Source organism: Amphiprion ocellaris, chromosome 11 (assembly GCF_022539595.1).
Source record: "Amphiprion ocellaris isolate individual 3 ecotype Okinawa chromosome 11, ASM2253959v1, whole genome shotgun sequence".
Lineage (NCBI taxonomy): Eukaryota > Metazoa > Chordata > Actinopteri > Pomacentridae > Amphiprion > Amphiprion ocellaris.
In genome coordinates this window covers 35634835-35661219 of record NC_072776.1, presented here as the reverse complement: position 1 = coordinate 35661219, position 26385 = coordinate 35634835, and the positions used below count along the sequence as shown (strand labels likewise).

The following is a 26385-nucleotide window of genomic DNA, read 5'->3' as shown; positions in this document are numbered from 1 at the left end:
CCACCACCTATCCAATTCCCTTTCAGATCCTACTACCCCAGATACTACCTCTGATGCAACCAAAGAGGCCCCTTTCAGGGAGCCGGCCTAGCTTTAAAACCAACCCCCAAAGGACAGCGAGGTCTCCAAAGTAGAGGAGGCTCCCAGTAACCCCCATCTCCATTTTATCCAGTTCTCTGTTGTCCTACTTGACAAAGCTCTTGGACTCTGTTCTCATCTCTGAAAGGGTCGCCGACGCCCTTTCCTGCATCAACTAAGTGAAATCCAGGGTTAAAGTTTCCCCTGCTCCAGAGTCAGAACCTGCCGACCTAGCTGGCTCCTGAATGGTCTAGTTGGGCCCGCCTTTAGCACTGCCGGCAGCTAGCTGCTCATCTTCCTGAGACGTCCCATCTCCAATGCCAGTCCCCTGCCTGACTCTCAGAGGACTTCCATCCCCGTTGCTGCCAACCAGAGCAGTCCTTCCTGCCCGACCATCCTCCGGGCCGCCCACTGGAGTGGCTGGACCAGATATTCTTGGCTTCAGGCCACCTTCCATACTGTGTTTGCCTGTTTTGGACTCCTTTGTTAAGTTTTATGGAGAAAACAGATTGTCTTAACTTAGATCTGTGATGTGATATTTTTATGGAGAGAATGTGCTACTTGAAAATGAATTGAAATCATTTATATAGACTTTAATTTAGCTTTTAACTACAATCTTTATCAATCTACACCTGCTCAAGTGGAGAAATTCGAATTGATATATATAATTTACTCCAATTCAGCTTCTTATGGCACAAATAACTGCCCATATAATTTACAGGGTTAGTATTTTACATTCTATAATCTAGTGTATAAAGTGCAACTGTCTTTCTGAACTGCTGTATTTTATCATATTGTGAATTCAGTTAGGTTTGCTGTGCATTTTGCAAATTATAATTGCTTTTATTTCTGTATTTTAATATTTTTTTTACCCTGTTGCATTTTTTTTTAATTGTTAAGGATTACCACAAGTCGTCTCTCTCAGATAAAATGACAACCTTCAGGGTGGCATCAGGAACCAGCAGATGGTTCAGTTATTGTTTTTAAAAATCTTCGCTGTAAAATCAAGGAATTATGTTTATAATTTTTTGTTCCTTTCCACTGTCACCAACTACTTATTTATAGGGAATCCAAAGGAAACTTTGGATTGTTGGGTTGAGGCCTTCACCTGACTATGAGCTATGAGAGGAGATATGTGGTGAATTTGTGCTGTATAAATGAAACTGAACTGAAAATAGAATTGAATGCAATCCAAAGTGTAATGTTGGAATATTGTGTGTCCATTAAAGCAGGCGGCTATAGAAATAATTCTAACAATAATAATAATAAACACTGTATTAATCCCAGCAGCAGACACAAACTCCTGTAGATAATTCTGTGCTTCATATAAACTCCTCAGCAGTGAGATGAGCTGAAAATGGATGCATGTTTCTATGTAGAAAACTTATATAAGAGCTAATGTTATTTATGTTGAACTGCATAAACCAGACTACAACATGATGTTTTAATGTAAAGTAATGCTAGTGTAAGTATCCGTGTAGCATTTCTACACCCATATCTGAACCGTGTGCTTTAGAAGGACTCTGTTCATTAATGTTGCCTCAGCAGACTCTCACAGACATTCCTCTGCTGAGACGATAACACAACTTGGTGGTATTTGTTTGGGTTTTCATTTTATTCAACAGCACATTATTTGCTTCAGCAAGAATCCGTTATCCGCCTGACGGAGCTGAACCTCATGCCGCTGTATCCCACATCCCTCATGCTCCTGTACTCCCCCGGACTCAGGTAGAGCATCCTGCCTTTGTAGTGGGGCTGCTCGTACATCAGCCAGTAGCCGTCCATCACGTGGCAGGACCGGCAGTCGGACATGCGGTAACGGTCCTGGATGTTGTCGCAGTCATCCATCAGCTCGTAGCTCTGGCCCTGGAAGTTCTCCCTCTCATAGATCCTCATCCTGTATGAGCCTCGGTACTAAAAACAGGAGACAGCTAAGAAACTGAAACGTTCCTGTTGTATATATAGATATTTACTGTTAAACCCACAGCGGTATGAATGTTTATCTTTTCATAATAAAGCATCATACCTGAGGAATCATACGGCAGGACCGAACGGAGTCACTCATGCCAAAGAACATGTAGTCGGCGTACTCGCCTCTCCTCAGGAAGTACTGGTTTCCCATGTAGTTGGGTCGGTCGTAGACCACAAAGCAGCCGCTCTCCACCCTGCAGGAGTTACACCTGCTCAGGTAGGACGACATGTCTGAGCAGTCGCTCATACACTCATAGGAGCGACCCTGGAAGTTCCTGTCCTCGTAGAAGATGACCTGTAGGAGAGGAAAAACAAAAAGGTTTGGTGTTCAACCCAACTCCCTCTCTCCTGTTTCATTCCACTGAGCCCTACAGCGATTGTTTTCGGCCTACTCTCCACACACCTTGCCCATGTTGGATGTTCTGTGTGTTTTCGGGAATCTGTCCAACAACCTGCGGCTGCCAGGCAGCTTTTATACTTTATACGCCACCGCAACAGGGTTTTGTTATTCAAATTTTCTGGAAGCTGATGAATAAGCAGCTCTGCGATTGCTGTTAATTTCATTTGTGCCATCATGATCCAGAACAAAGGGAGGGGAAATGGGTGGAAGATACAAGGCGGGAGAGGAGGGAGGGGAGCCGAGAGGCAGGTTTTATATTTCTCAGACTGGGGAGGGGGGCAGCCGACGTTTGACCACTTTTGAACCGGTTCGATCTGTTGGGCTGTATGTTGATCTATCACCAGTTCAGACTGTGGATCCATGAAATGCAGCCAAATAAAGCTTTTCTGGATCCCTCAGTCATTAGCAGCTGCTTTAATACGTCTAAACTCGTTTCAAAGAGAGCAGATGTTCTGGTAAAATTACCAGCCAATAACATTTATCGGCAGTTTAATTTATACTCTACAGGAACTTTCATACTCTGGTCAGCTTTGAGATTTTCACTTTCATAGCATGTCTTTTGTTTTTCCTCCTACTCTAAATCAGAAATCTGTACTTCAGCAGCACTTATCTGTTTTATGTGTCTATATTCGGAGGTTTGTTCATACATCAAAGTCTAATTTTTACAACATTTAATTCATAACAACATGGCAAAACTGGACATTTTTCTGAAGGTGTTTTCTGACATGAAAAGCGATGTCTAAAATCTCCTCTGTACAGACCCTTCACTCTATCACCAAACTGAAACAAGAATTTTTATACAATGTTCAGATTTTGGTTTCAGGAACAAACACAGTTATTTTTAAATGTACAACACCTTACTGGTATGTCAAAGCATAAAACTTAGAAAACTTGTCATTCAAAAAACTATTCTTTCTGTAATCGATCACGGTGATATGTCTTCCTGTTCACCTGTAGCTGCTCTATAACTTCCTTTATGTTTGTTCAGGTAAGACGTTTAATTCCCAGCAGGTAGCTGAACTCATTAAAGCACCAACAATGAAAACAATAAATATTGTTTGTTGTATTAAAGTGTCCCAGTAAATCCTGAAACTGATGCATCACTACATTCTTACTGGTGCTGTTCCTACCCAGTGAGGGGTTTTCTGGTTTAAACTACGTTCCAAACAGACTGCAAAGTAAACACTTTTTCAACTAATTAATTGAAGATGTTGACCATAATTACATCATAACTAACCAGAACTTTAACTAGTGAAGGTTTTCATCCTCTAAGGTCCATCTACCTGAGACTGAGTCTGCATCTGTGTTTTCTAAAGAACCATCGGTCTAAGATGAACTGTTCCACTGATGTATAAAAGTTTCATTTTCGCACATGCTATATCAGCTAGATTTTCGAAACCTGTGGCTAAAGTAAAACGCTGCAAGTACTCGACCATTCAAGTCCTCCCAAGAGTCACAGAAGGGGTTTTTTTGTGGGAAAAATAATTTACCCAGAACTTGATTGGTCCAGTGGTAGCTACAGTCCAAATGCTTTGTTCCTCCAAAGGCTTCCAGTCACCAAGGAAAGTTGGTGGCAAAGGAAAAACTACGAACCTGTGTCCAAGGATTGTTTTCCAATTCTGGAATTTGCAGGCTATTTTATCAAACTTTGTCCATGTTCTGCCTGCAAGAACCACTTTCAGGGTAGAAAAATGGACTTAGTTTAAGTAAGGTACTTCTGAGCCTCCCTGAAGAGCTGCTGTAGACCTGTAGGAGAGAAGTTTGATTATTGCTGCCCTGTCGATGTCCTTGTCGAACATTTACACTTAATTGTCACGTGGTCCTGCAAAATTTCACACCACTTTGCATCTGCATCGAGTTCCTGCAGTGGAAAAACACCATCAGAGAAGGAATCCACCAAAGCTTATATTGCTGATATTGGATGGTGTTCAATGCAGTTAGCACTTGTCTAGCAGTAAACATGATTTCTTATTTTCCTGCACACAACTGATCCCACTACAACATCCACTCTTGTTGGCAGCACACAGCCTGTATAAAGTCTATGGTTTGGTGTCTTCAGTTGTTCTGCTTCCGCCCCTTTGTGTCTTTTCCCTCCTCTTTGAGTCTCGTCAGCCAACACCAGCATTAATAAACAGTCCTGTATCTCCTTCTTTTAGTTTCCAGTTCATTTGTTTAGCTGCATGTTTGCATCCCTTCAGCTCCCCACGTCTTTCTGTGGATTTCTTTTTATTAGTTATGGATCTTGTTGGAGTTGCTTTGTGGATAATTTAGGATAATTTACCATTAGTTAGGCTGCTGTGTCGCTATGGCTAACATTAATTATGTGCTCTCCACCTCCTTGGATGAAATAATTCAGGCAAATGACAAGTTGTACACAATCAGATGTAAAACTTTGATGTGTTTGTGCAAATACACAAAGGTGAAATAGACCAGAAGTGTCCTCAAACTTAATGACTTTTTGTGGATGAATACAACTTCCTTCATTAATCACTATTTTCCATAAACATACAAAGCTTTGGGCCATAAAATGTCAAAACACTGTAACATATATTCAAGGTGAAAGCAGCTAATCTTGTAAATCCATGATCTCTAAGGGTTGTCATCCATCACAAGCTGATATTTATCACAATATTTGACTGAATACAATAATTATTACATTCTGGAGTCTCAGATCTTCATTGTTAACCAACGTACAGACAACGAAAGTCTCCTTAAGGAACCAAACAGCAGATATTTGGTGTAACTAATAACATTAACTGGCTTTGCTTCTCTTAATGTTTCCGTCATTAATGTCTGCTGTGTTAAAATCCCTGTTTGCTTAAAAAAGATGTTTAGGTTGATAAAATAGATCATTTGCATTATCCTTTATACTGTGCAGTGTTACTACAGGGCCTAAAATCAAGGGAAATTCAACAGTTTTGTGTCAAATAAGTGACTATATGCATGTAATGCTGCAGAAACAAAACACTGAGGTAAGAAATAACTTCACTATATTAGCTGCAGTCGTGACGGAAACAATTTCTTGTTGCCTCCTGCAAAACAAGTCAAATAAAATCTACTTGAGACCAAGTTTCAACGAAACAGTCATTTGTTGCTGCAGAAATCAAAGGTAAAAATGCACACAGTTTTCATGAAGTTTGGCTTTATCATGACACATTTGGCACTAGTTTGATCAGAGGCCATCACATGCGGACAAAGGGAAATCAAACCATTTTGCTGATATGCAAATTGAGCTAATTTAGATGACAATAGCTTTCCCTCGTCTGCACATTCTACTTTTCGATATAAACCAGCACACAGCTGCAGCTGGACGGGAGGCAAGCAGCATCATCAACAATGGGGAAGGTAAGGAGCCAAAGCTGCTCTGCAAACCTGTCTGAGGCCGAATCTGTAATTCTGCTGCTAATGTGCTCATTTCATCGTGGATTTCTGTTTTCCAGATTGTGTTCTACGAGGATAAGAACTTCCAAGGTCGAAACTATGAGTGCAGCTCTGACAGCTCTGACCTGAGCTCGTATTTCAGCCGCTGTAACTCCATCAAGGTGGAGAGCGGCTGCTGGGTTCTGTACGAGCGTCCCAGCTATGCGGGCTACCAGTACGTCCTGAGCCCTGGAGAATACCCCGACCACCAGCACTGGATGGGCTTCAGCGACAGCATCAGGTCCTGTCGCTTCGTCAGAAATGTAAGCTCAATCTGCAGCTTCACAGAGCGCAGCGGCGGCTGTTTTATTCACATAATATTTAATATTAAGCAGCAGAAATGTTCCTCCAGTTGTTAGTGAGCTGAAAAATGATCAAACACCAAAGTCAAAGTTGGTTCTTTTCACAGTTTTGGGTTAATTTTGTGCAGCACAGTGCAGAGCTCCAGCCAAATACCACAGAGTGCACCAACCAAGCGGTAATCAGTCAAAGGCCAGCAGACAAAAAGCCGAGATAAAAGGCTCATGATTTGGCAGCTTCACGCCAGCAGCCGAGCTCATCAATTACTGAAGGAAACTAGGAAAACAGCCAAGATGTGGAGATGTGAGCTCAGCACGAACACAGGCGCCAAACATTTCCAGCTTTAGTTCTCTGATTGTTTCCAGGTGTACGGAAAGTCCTGGAAGATCCGCTTCTACGACAAGCAGGGCTTCGGAGGCCAGGCGGCTGAGTGGATCGAGGACTGTCCCTCCATCTACGAGGCCTTCAAGTTCCGGGAGTTCCGGTCCTGCGTGGTGATGGACGGCGCCTGGGTCCTGTACGAGCAGCCCGACTACCACGGACACCAGTACTTCCTGGAACGTGGCGAGTACCCGAGCTACACCGACTGGGGTGCAACCTCCCCCGCTGCCGGATCCTTCCGTAAGATCACCGAGTTCTAGAGCAGCGAGTTCTCAAAGGGTTTGAACAGTCAGAGAGTCTAGAACCTGAATCTTCCAACATTGTCTTCAACGAGTGAAATGAATAAAACACCTCTTATCCTGGACACACTGCCTGGGTTGCTTCTTATTAAGTGTTGGTCTCGTCTTCTTCCTTGGTGGTTTTGAAAGACATGTTTTCACCAAGATTACACCATTTTAAGGAAGTAAATAAACAATCAGAACAAACACAACAATCCTCCAGCAAATTAAGCATGAAGGGCATCTGGAAAATTAGTCAAACCTCAGCCTAAAACCTAAAAAAAATTCTCATCAAAGTGACTTCATTCTACATATTAATTCAAAAATGTAGCAAAACAACCCCAAACAGTGGACAAAACACATTCAGTAAAAAAAAATACTTGTAAGTTCTTCAGCATAACCTAGAAGCCATGACTGATTCATCTGACTTGAAACCTGTTCAAAACTACTCAGAACTTCTCAAAACATGTTAAAAATGGTCCAAAATGTGTTTAATCTTGTCCTAAATGACTCAAAAGATGTCCCAGATAACACTGAACAAGTCAAAAGAAACTCAAAGTTTTTAAAAATGATTCAATTTGAATTAAAATTTGCCAATAAAGACTCAAAATCTGTGCATTCTGTTCGATTCTTTGCTTTGATTCCTGCTTTGAACACTCTTGGCATTCTCTGGATGAGCTTCATGAGGTAGAACTTGAAATGGTTCTCCAACAGTCTTGAAGGAGTTCCAGAGATGCTGAGAACTTGTTGGTCCTTCTGCCTTCACTCTGTGGTCCATCTCATCCTAAACATCTGGATTGGGTTTAGGTCAGGTGACTGTGGAGGCAAGATCATCTCCATCATCTCCTTCTTTGTCAGATAGTCCTTCCACAGCCTGGAGGTGTGTTTGGGGTCATTGTCCTGTTGGAGAATAAATGATGGTCCCACTAAACCAAACCACTGCAGGATGCTGTGGTAGCCATGCTGGTTCAGGGTTCCTTCAGTTTGGAATAAATCCCCGACAGTGACCATCACACCTCCTCCTCCATGCTTCACAGTGGGAACCATGCATGTAGAGACCATCCATCATCTTTTCTGGTCTCACAAAGTCACGGCAGGTGGAACCAAAGATCTCACATTTGGATTCATCAGACCAAAGCCCAGAGCTCCACTGGTCTAATGTTCATTCCTGGTGTTTCTGGGTCCAGACTAATCTCTGCTGCTTGTTGCTTTTCCTTAGTAGTGGTTTCTGAGCAGCTATTGGACCATAAAGGCCTGATTGGTTCAGTCTCCTCTGAACAGGTGATGTAGAGATGTGTCTGCTACTAGAACTCTGGGTGGCATTTATCTGGACTCTAATCTGAGCTGCTGTTAACAGGACATTTCTGAGGCTGGAGACTCAGATGAACTTCTCCTCAGCAGCAGAGGAGACTCTTGGTCTTCCTTTCCTGGGGAGGTCCTCATGGAGACAGTTTGATCCAGACTGACTGACCTTCAGTTCTTAAAGTAATGATGGACTGTCGGTACTCTTAGCTGATTGGTTCTTGCCATAATATGGATTCTAACAGTTGTCAAACAGGGCTGTCAGCTGTGGACCAACCTCACTTCTGCACAACACAACTGATGGTTCCAACCCCATTAAGAAGGCAAGAAATTCCACTAATGAACCTTGACGAGAAACACCTGTGAAGTGAAACCATTTCAGGTTCTACCTCATGAAGCTCATCCAGAGAATGCCAAGAGTGTTAAAAGCAGGAACCAAAGCAAAGGGAGGCTATTTGGAAGAATCTAACAGAATGGACAGATTTTCAGTCATTATTGGCAATTTTTAATTCAAACTGAATCATTTTCAACTAACTTTGAGTTTCTTGGGACTTGTTCAAGTTATCTGGGACTTCTTTTGAGTCATTTGGGATCAGATTTAACATATTTTTGGACCATTTTTAACATGTTCTGAGAAGGTCTGAGTAGCTTTGAACAGGGTTCAAGTCATTGTGGACAAATATTTACTCCTAATGGATAAAGTTTGAGTCAGGTTGGATGCTTTTTCAGTAATTTAGACACATTTCCAGTCACTGAACACAAGTTTCAATTCATTATCGAAAAATTTCTAGCCATTTACAATTAAAGTAGTTTTGGACAAATTTCAACTTATTTTTGAAGTTATTTTAGACAGATTTTGAGTCATTTTGTACCATTTTTGAATAGAGTTTTTTGGGACTTGTTCAGGGTTATTTGGGACTTCTTTTGGGTGATTTATGACAAGATTTAACAAATTTTGGACATATTTTGAGTCATTTTGTACCATTTTTTAACATGCTTTGGTAAGTTTTGAGTAGTTTTGAACAGGTTTCGAGTCATTTCAAGTTATTTTGGACAGATTTTCAGTCATTATTGGCAATTTTTAAGTGAAATTGAATCATTTGAAGAATCTAAAATATAAAATATTGTTTGACTTGTTTTTGTTTCCTACATAATTCCACGTGTTCATTTATAGTTTTGATGCCTTCAGTGAAAATCTACAATGGAAATAGTCATGAAAATAAAGAAAACCATTTAATGAGATGGTGTGTCCAAACGAAAGACTGGTAGTGTATGTATATACACTACCAGTCTTTAGTTTCTATCTATCTATCTATCTATCTATCTATCTATCTATCTATCTATCTATCTATCTATCTATCTATCTATCTATCTATCTATCTATGTTTACTGTGTATCATGTATTTACCCACCAGTAAAGAACTAAACTGAAACTAATTCATTAACGTGCAGCTGATGTTTCCAGAGTGTCCATCAGTTTGTTCTGTTAAACCGTTCAAACTGAGTTTTATTTGAAGCTTAAATAAACCCAGCTGCAGTTTTTTAGCTTACAGCTGCAGAATCCTGATTCAGACCCGTTTGGACGGAGCAGGTTCAGATTCTTGGCACCGCCGGTCGGCCTTTGTGTGTCCAGAGCAGCTCGATGCGTCTGAACAATGAGCGACTCTGAATATTTGAAGCGTAGTAACGGTAAATACTGGCTAACCGAGCGGCCACGGTATTGTCCCTGCATGTATAAAGAGTCACTTCCTGCGTCGCATTTTAAGCTGCACACATGGAGAAGGTGAGAATTTATCACAGCTGCTTTCTTTCAGGAGCCTCAGACAGAGGTTGAATGACGGTTCTGTTGTTTCAGATCGTGTTCTACGAGGACCGGGACTTCCAGGGAAAGTCCTACGACTGTAAAGGTGACTCGGCCGACCTGCAGAGCTTCATCCGCCGCTGCAACTCGGTGAAGGTGGAGGGAGGCTGGTGGGTTCTGTACGAGCGCAACAACTACGGCGGGTACCAGTATGTGATTGGGCCGGGGGAGTACAGTGAGTACGGCCGCTGGATGGGCTTCAACGACTGCGTCCGGTCCTGCAGGATCATCAAGAACGTGAGTCTGCAGCTGACAGAAGCAGAAAATCAAACATAACCCACCGAACTGACTGTTTCCGTCTCCGCAGGCCAAAGGTCCGTTCAAGCTGAGACTCTTCGACCGGCCCAACTTCGACGGACAGTTCCTGGAGGTGACAGACAGCATGAAGTCGGTCCCTGAGAAGTGGTTCCGCTACGAGGTGCACTCCTGCAAGGTTCTGGAGGGATCCTGGGTCTTCTACGAACATCCCAACTTCTGCGGGCGTCAGTACCTTCTGGAGGAGGGCGAGTACCGGACGCCCTCCGACTGGGGAGCGCTGAGGGCCAACGTGGGCTCCATCAGGAGAATCATGCAGCTGTGAAACTGTAATAAATATCTGAACATCTACATTCTGTCTCTGGTTTAATCTGAATCTTATAAATGAGCAGACGTAAAATAAAACAGTGAAGATATTATTTATTTAGTTAAACACAGTCAACTGCGACTGTAGGTTTAGTCAGGTTAGTCAGGTTAGTAGGGATAGTGGAGTTAGTAGGGTTAGGGTTAGTAGGGTTGGTAGAGTTAGTAGGGTTAGGGTTAGTAGGGTTGGTAGAGTTAGTAGGGTTAGGGCTTGTAGGGTTAGGATTAAGACAAATATTCGCTTATATTCAAAGCAGAGAATGTCCCAGGTGTGAAAACATCTTAAATTCTTAAAATTCAGCCTAAATATTTTACAGAATTTAGTTTTAGGTCCCAATTAAATGAACAAAAGCTGAGAATGAATTTCCTGAATTCCTGGAAGAAAAACTAGAGAATATTCACATTTAAGAAGCTGTACTTTTTTTAAAAAAATCATTAAAAATATTCAGAACCAATAATGAAAATTGTTCTCTACTAATTAAATAGTTGACAAAGTAGTGATCCAAACTATAGCAAATTTGTCAGAAATGACCAATTATCTGATCCAAAAATCTGCATTTTTCTGCTTACTGGCATTGTTTTAAACAAATTCCATTTTTTAAAGACTTGCACTTACTAGTTTTGTCCAAACCCAAAGATATTCAGTTTACTGTCAGAGTTGGAAACAAACCATAAAATAATCCCATTCACAAAGCTGGAAACACAGAATTTAGACTTTTAAAATGCCCCAAGCCAATTTTCTATCAAAATAGAAGCCAATTAATGTAATAATTGACAAAGAAGTGATCCGAAATGTACCAAAATTGTCAGAATGGACCAGTTATCCAGTCTAATATTCTGCATTTTTGAACTTACTGGTGTTTTTTCCCTTTGTTGTTGTGCAAAAAAGTCAGTGTGTCAGTTTATCATTTCCACATTAAAACGTCCAAATCACAGAGTGTCCACAAAGGAACTGAACATTTAGTCACAGCTATCTCGAAATGAACTATATAGTATTTTACTTTATGATCAAATCTACAAAAAACAACAAAAACAAGACTAAATATTACAAAAAAATACAAACACAAAATGACAAAAAATGAGACAAACGACATGAAACAAAACAAAAATGAGACAAAAACTTAGACAAGAAAGTTACAAAGCAAATAAAAATTTAGGTCTTTCTGGGGAAAACCTGGTCTGATTAGGAGAGACGGCATCCATCCCACTTTGGCTGGTGCAGCTCTCATTTCTAGAAATATGGCTGATTTTATTAGAACTCCTAAAGCATGACAACCCAGAGTTCAGACCAGGATGCAGAGTTGTAGTCTTCCACACCTCTCTGCAGTTTCCTCTCAGCTGTCACCCTCCAGTAATTCAGTTAGCTTTATTGAGACTGTGTCTGTCCCCCGACCACCAAAATTCAATAAATTAAACAATTCAAAAATAAACAAAAGACATAGTAACCATAAAAATCTAATTAAAATTAATACCACTATTTCAACTGAGCGAAGAAACAGGACAATTAAATGTGGTCTGTTAAATATTAGATCTCTCTCGTCTAAATCTCTGTTAGTAAATGATTTGATAACTGATAACCAGATTGATTTGTTCTGTTTGACTGAAACCTGGTTGCAGCAGGAAGAATATGTTAGTCTAAATGAATCAACTCCTACTAGTCATACTAACTGTCATGTTCCTCCAATCACAGGCTGAGGAGGAGGAGTGGCAGCAATTTACCTCTCTAGCTTAAAAATGAACCAGAGACCTAAACCTAGTTACAGTTCATTTGAAAATCTTACTCTCAGTATCTCTCATCCAGATTGACTGACTGGGGGACCCTGAGGGGGTCAGCTGGAGTCTTCCTCTTGACGTCCCTTAGTTCTGCCCCTAGTTCTGCTGCTACAGGCCTAGGCTGCTGGAGGACCTCTCTGGATGCACTGAGCCCTTCTCTATCTACCATTATATTTAATATACAGTATATATACCATTATTGCATTACACTCACTCTGTTTCTCCCTGTGTCCTTTCTCCGAGTGTCCCTGATCCCAGAGCTGGATGCTTCAGATCTGTGGTGGTTCTCCCACCAACTGGCCTAATCTCCATCTGTGGGATGCTGCTGCTGCTGACCTTCCTCCAGTCCACTGCTTCCAGCTGCCCATTTCCATCAATCTACTCTGCATCACCCTCACTATACTTGATTTGCTCATCTACTTACTGTTTGAATGTTACTACCAGCTATATATGTAGTGTATTTATGCCAGAGCCGTACACCATAGCAGTAAACTAGGAATCAGTTTCAATGTTAGCTTCTACTTTGTATGTATCATCTATCTGATCATACATGTATCAAATTGTGTGTTATATGTTCCTTGTTTCTCACCCCCCTCTATTTCTACCCCTCTTCCTCTACCTCTCTACCTCTTCTGTCCCTCTCAACCAGCCAGCCAGCAACAGATGGGTCCCCCCACAAAGAGCCCACCCAAAGAGCCGGGTTCTGCTCGAGGTTTCTTCCCGTTAAAAGGGAGTTTTTACTCTGGGGTTCAGGCATATGAGTTCTGTAAAGCGTCTTGAGACAATCTGAATTGTAATTGGCGCTATATAAATAAAATTGAATTGAATTGATCCAGGTACAGATTATTAGCCAGGTGAGTCGGGCTCTGGTCAACTGACTCCAGGTGAGTCGTCAGCAGCAGCATCACCTGTTGGATCATCCAGTCAGATCCTGTTTCCTGACTCTCATCGGCTCAGCAGCAGCCAAACAGTTTAATCGGATCAATAAATGGTTTCTGGAATCAGGCGGATGAAAAGGTCAGCGATGGCGGTAAACAGCGAGCGTTTAAAACAATTGCAGCATCAGCCATTGTGCAGATATAAATGCTGAGGCAATTAAAATGACAATGATGCCCCTGGCAGGGCATTTAGAGAGCCCACATACTGTTAGGATATAAATCTGAGCCGCTGCAGCGTCGTGTATGTGGAGGAAGAACCAAACGCTGGTGTGAGGCCCGAACATGGACCGAATGGGAAAGGTAGGGGATGACTTTATTATCTACAGAGCTTCAGCTTCCACCTTAAACCTCAGAGCTGCAGGAACACGAATGTTGGACGTTTTGAGTTTTTGTTGTCGTCCTGCTCAGAAACGAGTCAGAACCTGTGAATGTAGTTAACCTTTAGACCAGGAGAGTCAAAGTCATCTTAGTCCAGGACCACATTCAGTCCAGTTTGATCTCCAGGAAAAACCAGTAAAACCACAGCAGAATAACCTATAAATAACCACAACTCCTAATGGTTCCTTTGACTTAGTGCAGAAATGTTCACATTCAAGGAATTATCTTTTCCTAAACATAATGAACAACATGACATTTCTGAAGAAAAATAAATTAAATTTCATCAACATTCAGCCTCAGTTTATCATTTCCATGTTACAACTTCCAGATCACAGAGTGTCGACAAAGGAACACAACATTTAGTCATCTGGAACTGAACCAGAGAGGATTTTACTTTATGATCGAAATGACAATAAAAGACAAAAAAAGACAAAAGACAACAAAAAAGGCAAAATATTACAAAAATGAGACAAAATATTACAAAAACAAGGCATAAAACGACAAATGATAAAAACGAGACAAAAAATGACAAAAAATTAGACAACACGAAAGAAGAGAGACAAAAAATTAGACAAAAAAGTTACAAAGTACCAAAAAAATAGACAAACGACAAAAAATGACAAAAAACATTGAATAAAGCGCAACACAAAATGACAAAAATCAGACAAAGAAACACAAGTGAGACAAAAGGGAAACACAAAACAACAAAAATGAGACAAACGACACGAAACAAAAGAAAAATGAGACAAAAATTTAGGCAAAAAAAACTTACAAAGCGGCAAAGAAATGGACAAACAACAAAAACAAGACCAAAAAATGTCAAAAGCGAGAAACAAAACAACCAAAAAATAGAGACAAAAGCTGGACAAAAAAAACCATCAAAAATATGAAAAACGACAAAAGTCTGACAAAAAAGCCAAAAAAACGATAAAAACAATACAAAATATTACAAAAACGAGACACAAAACGACATGTCTGTCATTTGTGTATTTTTTGTCTGTTTTAGCCACTTTGTAACTTTTTTTGTCAAATTTTTTGTCCCTTTTTTGTTTTGTTTCATGTCGATTGTCCAATTTTTTGTCATTTTGTTTCTTGTTTTTGCAATGTTTTGTCTGTTTTTTTGTCTTTTTTGTGGTTTTGATCCTCCAGTAAATACTCTGTGGTTCAGTTCCAGATGACTAAATGTTGTGTTCCTTTGTCGACACTCTGTGATCTGGAAGTTGTAATGTGGAAATGATGAACTGAGGCTGAATGTTGATGAAATTTAATTTATTTTTCTTCAGAAATGTCATGTTGTTCATTATGTTTAGGAAAAGATAATTCCTTGACTGTGATCATTTTCAGAATGTTTTTTTTCCACTAAATCAAAGGAGACATTAGGAGTTGTGGTTATTTATAGGTTGTTCTGCTGTGGTTTTACTGGTCCGGTCCACTGGAGATCAAACTGGATGAATGTGGAACTGAGATGAGTTCGACATCCCTGGTCTGAGGGTTCATGAAGTCCTGTGGTTGAAGAGTTTAGGTCCAACCACTGGAGATCTGAGGGTTCATGAAGTCCTGTGGTTGAAGAGTTTAGGTCCAACCACTGGAGATCTGAGGGTTCATGAAGTCCTGTGGTTGAAGAGTTTAGGTCCAACCACTGGAGATCTGAGGGTTCATGAAGTCCTGTGGTTGAAGAGTTTAGGTCCAACCACTGGAGATCTGAGGGTTCATGAAGTCCTGTGGTTGAAGAGTTTAGGTCCAACCACTGGAGATCTGAGGGCTCATGAAGTCCTGTGGTTGAAGAGTTTAGGTCCAACCACTGGAGATCTGAGGGCTCATGAAGTCCTGTGGTTGAAGAGTTTAGGTCCAACCACTGGAGATCTGAGGGTTCATGAAGTCCTGTGGTTGCAGATCGTGTTCTACGAGGACAGGAACTTCCAGGGGCGCTACTATGAGTGTAACAGCGACTGTCCAGAACTCAATGCCCACTTCAGCCGCTGTAACTCGGTGCGGGTGGAGAGCGGCGCCTGGGTTCTGTATGAGAGGCCCAACTACATGGGTTACCAGTACATCCTGACCCGGGGGGACTACCCCGACTACCAGCGCTGGATGGGCTTCAACGACAGCGTCCGGTCCTGCAGGATGATCCGCAACGTGAGTCCATTCACAGAAACACAACCTGAGAGAACCTTTCATCAACTTTATCTCATTTAACTCCTCCTTTTCAGTCCTGCAGCTCTGAGGAACCACAACATCATGAAGAAGAACTCAGAGATGTCTCAGTGAAGTCTTTGTTTAAGAAATTTTGTCCAAAATGACACCCTAAAGACTCACAAATTTATCCAAAATGTCTCCAAAGTTAGTTGAAACCTCAAAAACAAACTCAGAAACGTCTTCTGTCAGTTAGAATGATGGAAATGATAAAAAAAAAAAAAAACGAGCTACATTTCTTCATTTGTTTGCCAACAACTGAGAGAAAAACTGGACTATCTTCATGTTTCTAGACTTTTCCTCTCTGCTCATCATCTGTAGAAAGATGTTTCACCATGCTGGATGGATCTCCAACTACTAGATCCTCTGTTCACTGTTTCTGCTGCATACATCCAGTACCTTTAATTTTCCTCTCATGATCCCTTTGCACCATTGTTGAGTCACTTTGGACCAATTTGGACTCATTTCCAATCATTTTTAACCATTTTTGACCAGTGTATCTGATTTTTGATAATATTTGAGTCGTTCTTGACAAATTTGCACTGTTGTTGACAATTTTTAAATCATCTTTTATGTTAGATTTTCCTTATAGTCTAAAATGACCCAATTTTGGGGGGGAAATTGTCCAAAATGAGCTTTCCAATGTGACAAAAATTTTCCAAAAACACTTGAAACCTGTCCACAATGATGGGGAATCATCTAAAAAGACTCAAAACCTCATCAAAATTACTAAAATTGACCAAAAATGTCTCAAAAACAATCTAAAAGGATTCATTTGTCTGTGAAGAAACCTGTCCAAAAAGCTATAAAATGCACGTTTCCTCTCTACTCTGCTCATCATCAGCAGAAAGATGTTCCATCATGCTGGATGGATCTCCAGCACCTAGATCCTCTGTTCTCTGTTTCTGAGCCATGCTGACTTTATTTTATTGACATTTTTCTCATTTTGGACATTGAGTAAATAATTTGAACAAAGTTTGAGCCATTTTGTATATGTATTTTTGTAATTTTGGACATTTTGACAACATTTTTGGACAAATTGTGAGGCATTTTGTGCAAATTTTGAGTCAACTTGGGCAAGTTTTATGCACTTATCGTCTCTTTTCTCTTATTTTTTGTCTTGTTTCTTTTTTTTTGTCTCATTTTGGTCGTTCTTTGTCTTGGTTTTGTTATTTTCTGTCTGTTTGTGTCGTTTTGTGTCTCTTTGTGGTCGTTTTGCTTCCTCATCCTGTAGATGTTTTTCTATCTGTATGTCTCCTCAGATGTTTAAAGTCTGAACTAATGTTGTCTCCTCAGACTTCTGTTTAGGTTCTCAGTCATCCAGGTCCTGCTGATGGTAGAAACGTCTTCTAGAACCTCCAGTTTCTAGAAATGTCTTCCAGAACCTCCACTTGGTTTCTCCTGAAGCTCCTGTGATCTCCTCATCCTGTAGATGTTTTTCTGTCTCCATGTCTCTTCTCCAGACGTTTTCTCTACTCTAGAAAGATGTTTCACCATGCTGAATGGATCTCCAACAACTTGCTCTTGTCGTTTTGTGTCACATTTGTTTCATTTTGTGTTTTTTGATGAGTGTCTAGTTTGTGTCATTTGGTGTTTTGTTTGTGCTGTTTTGGTCTTTTTTCTGTCACTTTGTCTTCTTTTTTGTCATTTTATGTCCCTTTTTTGTTGTTTTCTGTCTTGTTTTGTGTCTTGTTTGTCAAGTTGTGCTATTTTTGGCTTGTTTTTGTGGTTTTGTGTCTAATTTGTGGTGTTTTATGTCTTGCTTCTGCCACTTTGTCTTGATTTTTTGCCATTTTGTGTCTTTTTGTATCGCATTTTTTCTCATTGTGTCTTGTTTTTGTCGTTTTATGTCTCGTTTCTGTCATTTTCTGTTTCGTTATTGTCATTTTCTCTCGCTTCTGTCATTTTCTGTCTCGTTTCTGTCATTTTGTTTCTCGTTTTTGTCATCTTGTGTCTCATTTTTATCGTTTTCTGTCTATCTTTTAGCTTTAGCACGTCTGCAGCTGCTGTGTCCAACAACTCCTGTTTCTAGTGTTTTATTGATAGAAATTGTGTTTTCTTGGTCTTTTCTGTGGTTCCTCTACAGATAAACTAATACCTTGAAGCTCTCCAGCTGCTCTAATGTTAGATTTAATATAAATCAGGAAGCTAACGCTGCTAACTGACCGTTGTGCTTGCTGCAGACCTCCGGCATGTGGAGGATTCGAGTCTACGAGCGCCCCGACTTCAGCGGCCAGATGCTGGACTTCACCGAAGACGTGAACAACCTCCAGGAGCGCTGGCACTTCCGCGAGGTCCACTCGGCCCACGTCCAGGACGGCGCCTGGGTTTTCTACGAGCTGCCCAACTACCGCGGCCGGCAGTACCTGCTGGAGCGTGGGGAGTACCGGCGCTACACCGAGTGGGCCGCCATGAACCCCAACGTGGGCTCCTGCCGAAGAGTCCACGACTTCTAGAGCCTCACGTTCCACAGCTCTGGTCTTTGCATGTTTAATAAAGAAGGATTGTGGTCGGTACGCTGGTGATCCGTGTGTTTCATCTCTTTAAATAAACTTTTTTACTTCAGGAGTTCATCTGAACATCCAACAGTCAGTTCATCAGCTCTGGAGGAAAACGTCTGAATTCTCTTATCTTAAAGATGATTATTTTTGTTTGTCATCTTTGGATCATTCCAGATCTGGAGGACATTTGGGCTTCTACATGTCTGAAAAACAAACCGTCTGTTTTCCAGTGTTCTGCTCCATATTGATCAATAATAGGTAATAATCTATCAAAGGCTTGATTGGCTCAGCTTCCACATCGATGTAAAATGACTTCAAAATTATCTGAAATTTGTCCAAAATGACGTGAAACCTCTCTAATTTTATTGGAAATCAAAATGTTTATGCAAAAGATGCTAGATCTGTCCAAAATGATGTCTAAAATTCTGCAAAATATGTCTAAAATGATGAGAAGGAGCTGGGAGGAATAGTCCGATAAATATGGTCCAGTATGGAGACAACTGGTCTGCTCTGTATCTTCAGACTAAACATCTAATCTGAACCTACAGCAGACTCTCTCATGGTTCTTCTTCTGCAGCTTCTGCTGTTCTCAGGGTCAGATTAGAGACAGAAAGGACCTGAAGGTTCTCAGCCTCAGACTGGGAGGAGCTACCAGGATTAGAGGTCAGAGGAGATCACCTGGAGGATGATCAGATGATCAGAGGAGATCACCTGGAGGATGATCAGATGATCAGAGGAGATCACCTGGAGGATGATCAGATGATCAGAGGAGATCACCTGGAGGATGATCAGATGATCAGAGGAGATCACCTGGAGGATGATCAGAGGTTCTACATCCAGATTTAAGGTGACTGTAGCTGACAGATGCAACCTGCAGGATATTCTGGGATGTCTTCAGCTAACAGCTGCAAGGAAATACCTCAATAAGAGGAAAGAGTCATTTTCCTTCACAATAATAATAATAATAATAATGATAATAATAATAATAATAATAATAATAATAATAATAATAATAATAATAATAATAATAATAATAATAATAATAATAATAATAAGATAAGATAATAATATTTAGGATTATAATAATATTTATAATAATTCTGTGTCTCTCACTGTTTCTGTCTGGGCACCAGCATCAGAAACATATTATTATTATTATTATTTATTCTATTCCAGTGTGTCCTCTGGGTAACCTGGTGGTCCCTGGTGGTTTCCAGAACAACGCTGCTGAGGATTGGGAGGTTTGAAGCTGCAGCTGCTGATCTGCTGACTCTGAACTACAGAACAAAAAGCTTCCAGAACGTTCTGCAGCCTCTTTGTTTATCCACAGACCAGGACTCCATCTGTCTGTCTGCCTGCCTGGGACTGTCACAGCGCCACCATGTGGACACACTGCAGGACACCACTACTAGCAGCAGTAGTAGAGGAGCTCAGCAGCGCCACCATGTGGACACAGCGAGCATCTACCCAAGAAAAGCTGCTGCCACCAAACAGGAAATATTAATAATTACTCCTTTAGCTTTAAATTACTACTATCAGCGATTTCATCTCTCATTCCAGCGTTTGTTGATCTAAGTTCCAGTCGATGTGATTCAATGAATAAAAAAATGCAGATTTCTTCTTCTTCTGTTCACAATTTAAAAATAAGAATCTGAATATTAATAAAGTAATAATTAATAATTAATCAAATATGTACATATAGAAATGAGCAAATAAGTGCTGCTCAATGGAAATGTGTGACTGAATAAATAGTAAAGAAATATAGAAATTACAGAATAAATGTGGGTCAGAATAAATGTATAAATAAATGAATAAAAACAGACATAGAAATCAGTTAAAAGTAAATAAGCCTTAAAGAAAAAAATTAATTAATTTCGAAATAATTACATAAATGTTTAGAATGAATGAGTAATAAATACACATAGAAATTAATAAACACACATGATAATTATAATGTATGTAATAAATCAATAAACGTGGTTTAAAAATAAATAATAAATAAAAATGAATAAAAAATATAGATTTGTTGTCTGAATGTTGTCTGGTCTGTTTACTTTAGAATTAAATAGTCTCATCGCTGCAGGACAGACAGATTTTCTGAATCTTTCAGTCCTGCAGGGATAGGAGTCGTCCAGAGATGTTTTGTTGTTCACTGAGGCAGATATGAAGTGGATGATCCAGGTTTGTCAGAATGGCCTCCATCTTTCTAAATGTCCATCTCTCCACCTCATCCTCCAATGAGTTCAGTCTGATTCCAACCACAGAGCCAGCTTTTTTAATCAGTTTGTTCAGACGCCTTGCATCCTTGTGTTTTATACTGCCTCCCCAGCAGACTGCAGCATAAAACAGAACACTTGCCACCACAGACTGATAAAACATCTGCAGCATCTTACTACAGATGTCTAATGATCCAAGTCTTCTGAGGCAAAAAAGTTCAACTTATTATCAAGGTGGACACCTAAATATTTATAAGATGTCACCACCTCCATGTCCACGCCACAAGTGTTCACTGGCTGAAAAGGGGGTTTGGATCTGTGGAAATCTATGATCATTTCCTTTGTCTTTGAGGCGTTGAGTAGCAGGCAGTTTTTGTGACTCCAGTCACTGAAGGCACTTATCAGATCCCTGTATTCAGCTTCATGTCCATTTCTGATACATGCTGTAGTGGCTAAAAATGGAGTAGCTTATTGAAAATATAATTTAATATGATTTGAGTTTCATTTTTATATGATGAAGTTTGATTATGTGTGTACATGTTGATGAAAAAGGCGTAGTTGCCCTTTAACGTCTCAAGCGTAGATGCAGATGTTTGTTTACGTTTCGTTTTACGACAGTTCTGTCTGTGCTCGATAGAGAAGCATACAGTTTTCTTACCTGCGTCCAGCAAGAATTACAATTATCTTAGCCAGCCGCATTTTTCCTGTCTGTGGAATTATATTTTGGAGAACAAAATAAACCGGAGAGTTTATATTTTTTCTTTAATCATGACGTGTCCGGAGTGGATCTGTGGGATCGGGCAGCTGAGCTAACTGCGAGCATTGCATGTGGAAATACTTTCTTGCAAACGAGACTCAGTGTAAGTCAATGCAGATTCTCACGGAAGATAAACCTCTTCACATGCCACGATAGCAGCACTGTAACAAATTGCTGTAAAAATACAGCATATTTTGTACAGTAATATACCGTTCTTTGTAAATACAGCCGAATACTGTAAATTCACGTGTTTTTAAGAACAAAATATTAACAGCAAGCTACTGTACAATCTTACAGCAGATTACAGTATTTTTCTGGTTTGGGTTGATTGGAGTGTGACTGTTGCTGCAGTCTGTTACTCGTCTCGGCAAATCTTCCTGCACATCACCACATTTAGCAAACAGCCAACACAAAGAAGTGACGAAATAGGTTTAAAATATTCTGTATCAGTGATTTTACTCATTACTGAGGGAAGATGTGGAGAAAAGGAAGAACTGAGGACGACGATTTTCAGCCCTCAGACCTGCAGGGACCATCTGTAGCTGATCCATCCTGCTCCGGTTCACTGAACAAGGTAACTGTGATTATTAAAAAGTCAGCCTTACTTTTAATTCTGTCAGTCTATTTTATTTATGTTTTATTCTTTGACAGTAACATAAATATAGCCAGTTAGTTACTGATTGGTGTTAGCCACGAGTCGCTAGCATTAATGCTAACGTTTCCCACACTGTTAGCTAGCTAGCTAGCATGAATGCTAACGTTTCCCACACTGTTAGCTAGCAGCTAGCATGAATGCTAACGTTTCCCACACTGTTAGCTAGCTAGCTAGCTAGCATACTCTCCTTTGGCTGCAGAGTGGACAAAACTTTGGGTCTTTCTTTTAAACCAGACCAGGAAAATGAATTTCTAAGCAACCAGATCCAGCTAGGTTAAGTTAGCTATCTCTGTCTTTCGTGTAATTTTCCATCAAATATCCAATGTGATGCTCCACTGATCTGTTATCAGATCTCCACATGTACTTGTCTGCATTCGACCATTTAGGTAATTTCAAGTTTTATAAAGGTTGTAGGATGTGTCATGTTGCTTTTCTCTCCACTTAGGAAAGGTAAACTTGCTTGTTATGCAAACGGCTGCAAAAATTAGATTTAAATGTGTATTGAACTAAATAGCTGTTATAAGTGGAAGCCTCTGTTTTGCTTAATAATTTGAGTTTCCTGTTTATTTTTGATTGTATGTTTTTTTTTATGAATGTTACAGAGTTCCATATTATGTTCAAGGGATGTTTGCCTACCACACCTAATATATTCTTTCTTTGTCATTTCATTGTAGGCTCTTTCTTGTTATTAACCCTGAGAGGGGAACAAAGACCAGCCAGGAGAAGGTGATGTTGCTCCAGTAAAGACATCTACTGTAAATCCACTAGCCTCCTTTATAAAAAGACTGATGGACTCTGAGTGGGACTTCATGTAAACCCACAGCTCCTCTCCACACAGAACCTCATTTTCACAAAGCAAAAGCCCAGTCTGCAACCAGATGTTCATGTTGTCATTTTAAGGTAACAAGTCTCAGTATTGTGTGGGTTCATTATAAAATACTTCAGTCCTGGTGTCTCAGTTTTGTAGTTCCAGGTTTGTTCCATGACTTGGTGTTTATTGAACATGATCATGAGTTATGAAAGACTGATTCTGAAGGCCTGAAATGTGATGTGCAATTTTTAAACAGATTGTTGACAACCTGTTAAACATCATTAATTGCTTTTATAGATTTTATTTTACAAGACTTGAATTACTTGAAATTTGTTAGTTGCTGAATGTGTTCAGTGCAGTAGTTAAACAATTTAAATGATATATAGGTATCTTTTGTTACAGTTCAGGAAAAATGGAAACCAAACTCAGGGTACCTGAACTAGAACATGCAGAATGAGAACCTGTTCAGCATGAGGAAATGATTTTATGTTACTAAAATTTAATGGGTTAAATAAGTCAGTTTTTGAACTATGTTTGATACAGAGTTGGCTTTAATAAAAGCTTAATGTTGAAAAGTCATCTCTTGTCTGAGCCATTTCTATGCTATGCTATTTCCTGGGGCTTTCATTTTGAAAGCCCAAGGAAATAGCTCTCTAAACAGCATAATACCATAATATTATTTACAGTAATAAACTGTTGCCATAGAATACGGTAGGATTACCGTAAAATAACAGTGCGCTGCTGGCAACTTTAGCTGCCAGCTCTTTACTGTAAATTTACAGGGAAATTTCTTAGAGTGAGTGTCATCAGAGTATTTCTGGATGTGGCAGGACTCAGTGCTGTATTTGAAGTCTGATGTATATAGTGTGAACAGGAATGGATCCAGGACTGTTCCTTGTGGAGCTCCAGTGCTGCTCATTAATGTCCCAGAAACACAGTTCCCCATCCTGACAAACTGTGGCCTTCCTGTCAGGAATAAGTGAATGAATTAACAAGTACAGATATATTCATACATAATAACACACAATAAATAAAAAAAAATAAACTACTTAGAAATTAATAAAATTATGCATGTATTAAATCAATAAATGTGGTTTAAAAACAAAAAAACAAATACCATTTTAAAATAAATAAATAAGAGTTAAAAAGTAATAAATAAACAAAATACATAAATAATAAATTTGGTTTGATAATAAATGAATAAATAAAAACATTAAATAAAAACATAAATATAGAAATATATAGATAAATAAGATTTAAAAGATGAAAAGTAATAAATGAACCAAATAAATTTTGAAATAAATATAGATAACTATAGAATAATAGAATAAATATGTAAATGAATGATTAAAAAATAGAAAAACAAAGAAGGTGGGGATAAAATTACACATGAATAAATATATCAATACATAATAATACACAATAAATAAAAATAAACTACTAATGAATGAATAAAATCATAAATGTAATAAATAAATGTGGTTTAAAAATAAATGAATAAAAAACATTTTAAAACAAACAAATCAATATAGAAATACATAAATAAGTAAGATTTAAAAGATGGAAAGTAATAAATTAACAAAATAAATAAATAATAACTCAAGAATAGACATGAGTAAAAACAAATATGAAAGAACAAGTAGATAGGTATAAATAATATACATGAATAAGTGAAAGAATAAATAAATATAGCAATATTATTATTATTATTATTATTAATACCAATAATAATACATAATAAATAAAAATCAATGTACAAATGAATAAATAAAATCTTAAAGCTTGTAAATAAACACATATAGTTTAAAACTGAAATAAACTTAAATAAAATGTTAAATATGTAGAAGAATAAATAAATATAGAAATAAATGAATGAATTTGTAGAATAACAACTGGTTTTCAGTAGACATAGCCGGTTAAATAAATATTAAATAAATTAAAAATAAATAAATATAAAATCCATTAAATGAATGAACGAATGAAAGAAAAATGGAAATAATTAAAAATATGCATAAAATAAATAAGAAAATAAATTAACAGACATATAGATTGTCAATTAATGACTAGATAAATAAAAAATAAAATGGAATTAATTCAGATTCAATTTCTATTTTAATGTTCAATAGTAGAGTTCACCTTCAGCTGTGATATTTTACGAGAATAAATGTGCAGAGGGTGGAAGGAGCTGAGCAGGAACCATCGATACTGATCCAGCTGAAACTGAATCAGTAGTTTAGTGGCTATGCTGAGGCTGCGTTGCCACGGTAACACAGGATGACGGATGAACACGTCGTCAGGTAGAACAGCGACACGGAGACGAGAATCAGACGGATCAGTTTCCTCCAATCAGAGACCTTCTGGGTTGTTTCTCTGAGGTTTCCATCATTAATAATAATAATAATAATAATAATAATAATAATAATAATAATAATAATAATAATAATAATAATAATAATAATAATAAAATAAAGACAACAACAATAGTAATAATAATGTTATTATTATTACTATTATATTAATGATGATAATAATAATAATAATAATAATAATAATAATGTTAATATTGCTATACTCTAGTAATAAGAGCAGCAGCTGGAAGTTCTTCTTCTGTTTCCTTCGGTTATTTTTAACTGAGGTCAGAGGAGAAAGAATGCAGTCTGAGCCCAGAGTTTCCTTTAAAGGCAGCAGAGCAGAAAAAAAACATGAAACTGGATTAAAATAGCAGCAGATGGAGTTCAGAAACGAAGACCCTCAAAGGATGACGACAATGGAGGAGATCTGCTGAAGACAGGAAGTCCTGAACATCTGGAGATGTTTCAGCCATCAGCTCCAACAACATGAATTATATTAAAAATCCTCCAGAATGAATTAATGTCATTATATCGCATTAAAGTCATTTTATTCTACAGGTCTCGTTTTTAAAACATAACAAAAATAAATTGAAGCTTTAACCAGATTCTGTAGTAAGTAAATAAATAAATAGGATAATAATAATAATAATAATAATAATAATAATAATAATAATAATAATAATAATAATAATAATAATAATAATAATAATAATTATTATTATTATTATTATTATTATTATAATTATAATAATAATAAAATAAGGCTATAATAATAATAATGATAAACAGGTAAGGCCATAAAATAATAAATAAACAAATAAATAAATAAATAGGGGCACAATAATAATAATAATAATAATAATAATAATAATAATAATAATAATAATAATAATAATAATAATAATAATAATGAATTAAATTAATTCATAATAATACATAAATAAATTAATAAATCAATTAATATGGCCTAATAATAATAATAATAATAATAATAATAATAATAATAATAATAATAATAATAATGATAATAGTAATAATAATAAATAAATAAGGTCATAATAATAAAAATAATAAATAAATAAGGCCATAATAATAATCTCATTAATAAATAGAAGAAGCACTTCAGTTTATTTCTATTTTTCTACTATTTTTATCTGATAACTTTGCAGATTTAATTAAAAAACACAATATGATCAGGACATA

At 38.2% G+C, this 26385-nt stretch overlaps 4 protein-coding genes across 5 annotated transcripts; 3 read left to right on the top strand and 1 right to left on the bottom strand.

Annotated features, from left to right (window-relative positions):
* Window positions 1–1660: 1660 nt before the first annotated feature.
* LOC111586603 (gamma-crystallin M3-like) lies at window positions 1661–2478 on the bottom strand. The gene is made up of 3 exons (XM_023296357.3): window positions 2453–2478; window positions 2105–2344; window positions 1661–1992 (listed from the first exon to the last, which is right to left on the bottom strand). Exons 1-3 carry the CDS (start codon window positions 2459–2461, stop codon window positions 1717–1719), a joined length of 525 nt encoding a protein of 174 aa, XP_023152125.1. The 5' UTR covers window positions 2462–2478; the 3' UTR covers window positions 1661–1716.
* On the top strand, window positions 1896–6914 carry LOC111586604 (gamma-crystallin M2-like). The gene is made up of 3 exons (XM_023296358.3): window positions 1896–5794; window positions 5890–6132; window positions 6535–6914. The coding sequence occupies exons 1-3, from the start codon at window positions 5786–5788 to the stop codon at window positions 6808–6810; spliced, it is 528 nt and encodes a 175-aa protein (XP_023152126.1). The 5' UTR covers window positions 1896–5785; the 3' UTR covers window positions 6811–6914.
* Window positions 6915–8698: 1784 nt separating this feature from the next.
* Window positions 8699–10599, top strand: LOC111586600 (gamma-crystallin S-1-like). 2 transcript variants are annotated; one of them, XM_035942075.2, is made up of 3 exons: window positions 8699–9913; window positions 9986–10228; window positions 10299–10599. In XM_035942075.2, exons 1-3 carry the CDS (start codon window positions 9905–9907, stop codon window positions 10569–10571), a joined length of 525 nt encoding a protein of 174 aa, XP_035797968.1. In that variant the 5' UTR covers window positions 8699–9904; the 3' UTR covers window positions 10572–10599. The 2 variants fall into 2 exon arrangements, with proteins under 2 accessions (XP_035797968.1, XP_023152122.1); XM_023296354.3 differs by having other exon boundaries at window positions 8699–10228.
* A 2892-nt stretch (window positions 10600–13491) lies between these two features.
* On the top strand, window positions 13492–18407 carry LOC111586602 (gamma-crystallin B-like). The gene is made up of 3 exons (XM_023296355.3): window positions 13492–13620; window positions 15592–15834; window positions 18075–18407. The coding sequence occupies exons 1-3, from the start codon at window positions 13603–13605 to the stop codon at window positions 18345–18347; spliced, it is 534 nt and encodes a 177-aa protein (XP_023152123.1). The 5' UTR covers window positions 13492–13602; the 3' UTR covers window positions 18348–18407.
* The last annotated feature ends 7978 nt before the right edge of the window (window positions 18408–26385 follow it).

Coding starts and splice junctions, on each gene's coding strand:
- LOC111586603 (XM_023296357.3), bottom strand. Junction 1,993..2,104: donor CCTGCCGTATGATTCCTCAG/GTATGATGCTTT, acceptor TCCTGTTTTTAG/TACCGAGGCTCATACAGGAT.
- LOC111586604 (XM_023296358.3), top strand. Junction 6,133..6,534: donor CCTGTCGCTTCGTCAGAAAT/GTAAGCTCAATC, acceptor GATTGTTTCCAG/GTGTACGGAAAGTCCTGGAA.
- LOC111586600 (XM_023296354.3), top strand. CDS start 9,965: ATGACGGTTCTGTTGTTTCAGATCGTGTTCTACGAGGACCGGGACTTC. Junction 10,229..10,298: donor CCTGCAGGATCATCAAGAAC/GTGAGTCTGCAG, acceptor CCGTCTCCGCAG/GCCAAAGGTCCGTTCAAGCT.
- LOC111586602 (XM_023296355.3), top strand. Junction 15,835..18,074: donor CCTGCAGGATGATCCGCAAC/GTGAGTCCATTC, acceptor TGCTTGCTGCAG/ACCTCCGGCATGTGGAGGAT.